This window comes from Ruditapes philippinarum, unplaced genomic scaffold, assembly GCF_026571515.1.
Source record: "Ruditapes philippinarum isolate M1 unplaced genomic scaffold, ASM2657151v2 ctg7712_1_1_1_1, whole genome shotgun sequence".
NCBI classification, from domain to species: Eukaryota; Metazoa; Mollusca; class Bivalvia; order Venerida; family Veneridae; genus Ruditapes; species Ruditapes philippinarum.
The window spans coordinates 36,571-43,271 of NW_026866127.1; the positions used below are offsets into that span (position 1 = coordinate 36,571).

General features: G+C 29.1%; 1 protein-coding gene across 1 annotated transcript; it reads left to right on the forward strand.

Annotated features, from left to right (window-relative positions):
- The first annotated feature begins 2,033 nt into the window (after positions 1-2,033).
- LOC132731417 (uncharacterized) lies at positions 2,034-6,645 on the forward strand. Its single transcript, XM_060717599.1, has 5 exons — positions 2,034-2,158; positions 4,727-4,837; positions 5,307-5,681; positions 6,111-6,212; positions 6,578-6,645. The coding sequence occupies exons 1-5, from the start codon at positions 2,122-2,124 to the stop codon at positions 6,643-6,645; spliced, it is 693 nt and encodes a 230-aa protein (XP_060573582.1). The 5' UTR covers positions 2,034-2,121.
- Positions 6,646-6,701: the final 56 nt, after the last annotated feature.

Here is a 6,701-nt window from a genome sequence, read left to right on the forward strand (position 1 = left end):
TTCAACTGCATGTGTTAAGACATCATTTGAAATAGATTTAAACCTTGTTTCAGGTTTTATCATATTAGTTTATTTATGTGCAGCAAGTTGTTTAATACTTATGTTGGGTACTCTTTTAAAGTACAGATTCTTTGTACTCTACTTAAGTACTGTAGAAAAAAAACTTGGGTGAACTGGGACATAATTCGATATTAAAGGACACAGCGTTTGACTATATCACATTCTTTTATCTCAAAAATTAGGCTTATATTATCATGTATGCCTCTTCCTATATAAATGTTCTATGGCGACAAAATGTTCAAAAAGGTATTGTGAGCACAATGAAGTTATAACCTTTCAAATGAATTTCTAGAAAGAAAAAACACTCTGCTTCAAAATTCTACCAGCAGCTTAAGTATTATTTTACTTCCTGTTATGTTTTTATGGCTTGTTTTGTGTGCTAGAAAATAACTTGGTAACGTTTTCTTTAAAAACTAAGGACAAATTAGTAATTGACGTACTCGGGGACAGTACATTGGGGACTGTCTAGAACTTTTTTCAGAGTAATCCTATTCTGTCAGAGATGGCTTGTTTAGTGTATGTACATTAAAATCACATTAGCCTGTTTAAACTATTAACCAATTTATTCACAGGTAAGCTTTGATAATGAAATGATGTCAATGTTGAGTCATTATCAACAATTTCTTTAAAGAAAATCTCCTTAACCGCACGGTAGATTTTGATTTAACGTCACAGGAATGACCCAGGGGCATTCTACTACCAATGTTAATGGATTCAGTCTATTGTAGGATTAAAAGAAAATTGCACGAGCAAAATTGTAGACTTAAACAAAACAAAATAAAAGTATTCAAACCCAACACCTTGCTATCCAAAGCAGATATGTAGTAAAGAAATATTTTGTGACCTTTACAAAAGTTCTATTAATCAAACCCCTCCAGTCAAATGGTCTAGAACTTTAGGTATTTGGCATGTTGCACTGCTGGTAGGTTTAAATCAATTACTTCTAAGCATAATAGCATCAACGACCTTGTCTGAATATTAATTGTGTGTTATTAATCAATTCAATTTTATTGTTTAAAATGATGATTAATACATAATAGTTATTAAAACATTACACCGCAATCAAAGCTTAATGAGTTTCACATCCGAAACTGATAACAATATAACGTGTCTAGCTCATTCACTTTTAATTTGTATCTTCTTTTAATCATTGTATTCAAATTGCTTGAATTATCGTTATTAATTAACATATTCATATAGTAACTATTTATATATATGTTTATTTAATCTAAAAGTAATATTTCAGTGAAAACCCGATTGATTTATACAATTTATGCACACACTTAAAATGAACTTAATACTGTGAAAATGACATTTTCGTAAAATATGAATTGTCAAATACATGACTGTATTTTCCTAGGTAAAGTTGAGGTAGAAAAATCGATTAAAGTTTTAGTATTTACACGGTCTCATTAAGTTAAATATTTAAGTATATCAAATCTATTGTTTGATATTTTACGTAATATGTTTCAAACACCAAAATAACGTGTAAAATAGAGAGAAATAGAATCCCTAAAGAAGGTCCAAAACGGAAAATTGAAATGTTGCTTGCTCGGTTTGACTGAGCCTGTTCGTGGACAGTACTATAAACTGTACGACTCCTAGCACCGGCTTAATGTATAATTTCATTATATATAAAATAAATGAAAATGTCGATGTTATTGTTTGTATAAATTAAATTTTATAATTTCAGAAGAAACCTACATTTTCCTATCACTGTTCACCTCTTAAAATTGTGAATAAAATAGATGAAGAGTCCTTTTGCGGAAAATATTTGTGTTTAGAATTTTTGAAACTGAGAATAGTAATTATGTTAAAATAATTCTAGCTAATGGAATATTAAACTATGAATTCATTATATTCCCATGGATGATCATGTGTCAGATTGCTTGAATGCTTGGTAGGCGTGATTCCATGTTTGATTGACGTTTATCGCAGCTGAAAGCCTTTTTACATCATGTTTATAAATCAGTGTCGCAGTTAATTGTTAGTTAAAACATTCATTTGCGCTTTGAATAGAGAAAGAAGATATGTTAACTTGAGTTTACAAGTTGAGCTAATATGCTTTTCTACTGCGTTTACATGATCTTTTTCTGTGGTAAGTTTAAAGTTTGTTTATTTGTTTTTTAAAGGAAATTGTTAAATCAAATCAAGTAAATAAAAAGTGTAAATCAAGTTCGTATCTTTTAAGAATAGTTAAAAATTTAATATAATATAGGAATTATACATTTCGATGTAAAGGTAGGGCTTTTTTGAAACGTTGAGGATTGTTTTAGACATTTATATACACAGAGGAATTAGTTATATTTTTATTATCAGTTTTATTTTAGATTTTCATTTTATTACTGCAAATGACACTCAACTTAACTTAATCTTTTTTTTAATTTCATACCAAATGAAGTACATTTTGTAATTTAATTCAATATAACATATTTGTTCCCTTTATCATATTTTGTATAAATGAAAATGCACTTTTTACATATCAATGCATTTTTCATTCCGTTAATAAAAACAGATCAAATTCAAAACAACATAACACTATTAGAATGGTTTTGTTCACGTACGGAGAATGTTCTGTAAAAGGAAATATTGTAAACGAATATTTTAGTATTTCATTTTTTCATTTTTTGGTACACACATCATCTGCAAAGAAAACACATTGATATCTATTGTACATTCGAACCTTGTGAAACTATATAAAAACAGATTGCTTATAATTTGGATATTGTTGCCTCTATATCTAGAAAACGCACATCAATTTAATTTGCAACTGATGTTCTAATTGAGGATAATTTTCATTTTATAATCAGTTGTAATTGTTATTCTGCATTACGTACGAGTTCATTAAGCCATAGTTTTACAGAAAACCGAGTGTGTTTAAAAAAATCAGGAAAATCTGATTTAATTGGCCTTGCTAAAAACATCATCTTTGCGACCAAGCGTCATTATGACCTTATAAATATTAAACAAACTGTTATAAGCACTGATTTTACCAGTATGTGCAAGATAATTATGCTCTTTGCGGCAGTATGGCATTAATTATGTATTTCTAATTGTTGGTTCACTACATATAAAATAAATAAAAGTCATTTTTGCAACGTATTAATTACATTAAATCAAACTTTGTATTGTTTAGATATTTACTTAAGAAAATTCTCCATATATACTTTTATTCAAAAATGTTTGTTTTCAATAAGATCGTACCATGATCTTTTATTTATGTATTACGTGTTTTGTTTAATGACTATATACAAATATGTATACGTCAATTAATTATATCTTATACGATCTATCTAACTTTAAAAGGATGAAGGAATAACACGCTCACTGTAAAATACTAATCTGATTAATATTTACATTACAATGTATTACATACATCAATCAAATATATATTTCACATTTCAATATAGAAAAAAATGTGAATGATATTCAGATACACACGAGAAGCAGTTTAAATAACTTAATATCGTATTAATTAGCTGATAGGAGATCAAGATTATTATTTCAGATTTTTCAGTTCATTAATGTAATTCAGAAGTAGAACATGATATTCAATATTTCCAGCGAGGAATAGAATCTCACACGATACATTTTTCATGGGCTATTGAGGGAAATACCTTTTGACCCTTCTTACGCATCGTCTATTCCATGCATTATTTCACCATGAAGAGCTGGTTCTAATTTCAAATTCGTTGTATATTTTATAGGAATAATAATCATGAGCTCCTGTGTGAATCTCATTTTAGACAACTCCCATGTAATTTTAATTATTGATGACTTGCTTGATTAACTATGAGTACCACTGAAACACTAAAAATATTTTAAGTTATTTTTAATTGATAACTTGTTCAATTTTTAGACTGTTATATATGACACTCTTCGCAAATAGCATGAATATTGCATGACGAACTACTTTCGCAGAAGCATAGCGATGATTTAAACAAAAGACACATAACACCACATTAAATTTTGCCACGCTTGATAATTTATTTAGTAAAAACGGTGTGTTTTGATATAAGCAGTAAAATGTTTCAATTTTATATAGATTTTACTTTTTTAGCACAAACCCAGCCGGTTTGGTTACTGGAAATAGAAAATTTTAAAATATTAATATTTAGGATTGACCGTTAATGTTCCGCCTGTAATTTGTGATAACAAATCAAAATTATTAAAAAAATGATGTTTTTGCTGTTGTTGATTCAGTGTCACTACCATTTTTATTAGCAATAAAGATTTTTTTACTTGTTAAATGTTCCTTTTGTGTATATATAGGCGGGGTTAAATTGCAAACAAATTAATTAATGAAAATGGATGTTAGAAACGGGCAAATTTCTTGAAACAAACTTACATTAAATTTTATAAAACAGTATTCCTAGCATAACCCTTCTGTTAACTCACTTAACCCGAATCCGTGACAAGCACACGGCTAATCTAAACAATAATTGCATTACTTGGAAAATTCTAAGATTTTTACATTTTTATTTTTTTCATCTATCTCATATTTTGTATTGTTACTTACAATTTTTGAAAACGTGCTTACAAACGACAAGCATTCAGCCTGATTTGTGAACATTCATTAAAAACAGACAGACAAAATCTATCATTAAAAAAAACCTGTTAACAAACAGTTTATAATATTTATATGTTTTCTTTTACCTGATCAAAGTGGAGGTCAGTGCAACACCTATCAAGCACACCTCAGACTTTAAATTTGCAAATTGCACGGAAGATGAGTCAAACAAGATCGTTTGTGACCCAGCAGACCTGAAAGAAGCAGGTATAAACTATCATTTAAAAATACCACTTTAGTATTCTGCAAAAAAACCTACAAAGTTTTCGTTTATATCACCTTTTTTCATACTAAAGATTTACAACAATTCAGTTTATTTCTGACATACTTATATTTATCTACTATCTCTCTCATGTTTGATATATGCTAATTACCTTTCAGATGTATTGATTCGGATATTTTTAAGAAAAAAAAATGAAAAATTGAATTGCACTATTTTGTCCATTCAAATGTTAATGATCTGCTCACTACACCAAAAATTATAGTCAATGTCAATATAGAATGTTTTGAAAAGGATTGTCATACACGTAAAAACTTAATCAAATTACCAATCGACTTTTGGATCGAGAAATTATTGAATAACTAAAACACCATGGTAGCTTAGTATAAAAGTAAAGATTTTAAACAAAGATTTAAAATAGAAAACGTATAACACAATTATTTCTTCTTGCTAAAGATAATGAAGAGTTTATCAGTGAGTGGCCATCTGGACCATATGTACTTCCAATGTCAATCCACGGATGTCCGGAGTCATGGAAACAAGGTTGGGAAGAAGGTGTTTTGTCAATAACATGGGCGTCACAACTCAAAGTATTTACCCAAAACTCCTCGTCATCTGCCAATGATTCTACAAATGGAAGCAAAGCCATATTCCATGATGTTACAACAACTAAATGGCCAGAGTTCCAAACCTACGTATTTGGTCCGTTTGATGATAAGACATTCAAACTAAAGTTTTGCTTTAAACGTCGAAGCGCCCGTTTGAACGATACAATAGAATGGCCAGAGAAGGAATTTAGCATATATGGTACAAATGAAACTTGTCCCAAAGGTAAAGAATTAATTATTGCATCGTATTTTATTAACAAGAAATCAATAAATGAAAATTTATAGTGATAAATAAATCAAAACGATGTGTTCATTAATAAGATATTTAAAAGAACATGTACCCTGTGTGGCTAAATTAGGCAATAAAGTGTGCTATTGTGATAGTTATATTTGTACATTTCACTTTTAAAAAATATTGATATTAGACCTACTGATTTTATCGATCTCAGAAAAGAGTGAGCAGATACCCAAGTGCTTTACTAACATTTTTTTTCAGAAATAAGTATCATGTCGCATATCATTAAATAAATTTCGAATATACTCAATCCTAATGACAATATCATTGTCAGGAGTTTTCTGACAATTAGAGTATTTTGTGTGTAGTTCAATAACATTGATTGAGATAGATATTCAGTATGTTACTGTTTTATAGGTTTCATACGGAAGAATCTCAATATAACTCTTCCTGCAATATCGTACTGGTATACAGATGGATACACACCCGACATTCAAATAGAGCAAGATACAAATTCCGGTATGTTCATATGTACTTCTCTCGGTATAAACAGCAAAGACAACCTAAATTTGACTTTTTCAATACATGATTGTATCATTTTTGTGTGAATGATTATTAATCACTGCGATTGAGCGAAATATAGAAAGTTCATTGTATTTACTCGCCAGTAAGACGAGTGCTTTATAAGACGTGGTCAAATTTGTTAAATACCTTTGTTATTTAACTCTTCTATAGGGCGAGACAAATCCAAAGTAATAAAAAGTTTATAAGAATTGTGAAATGCACGTTAACATTGCTTAACAATACTTATTATTTTTATTTATTTGTATTGTATGTATCGGGCAATATGTCACTATTGTGATATTTCATTCAATTTTTCATAGCAAATTTGAAAATACTTCTATGTTCGAGGATGAAGTCCATGCGGTTTTTGAATGAAAGGGGACTTTAAAAAAATAAAAAGACCCTTTAAAAGTTATTTCATATTAATGAAGGGATCCAGTTACG

Coding starts and splice junctions, on each gene's coding strand:
- LOC132731417 (XM_060717599.1), top strand. CDS start 2,122: ATGCTTTTCTACTGCGTTTACATGATCTTTTTCTGTG. Junction 2,159..4,726: donor TTACATGATCTTTTTCTGTG/GTAAGTTTAAAG, acceptor ACCTGATCAAAG/TGGAGGTCAGTGCAACACCT. Junction 6,213..6,577: donor AGAGCAAGATACAAATTCCG/GTATGTTCATAT, acceptor AATTTTTCATAG/CAAATTTGAAAATACTTCTA.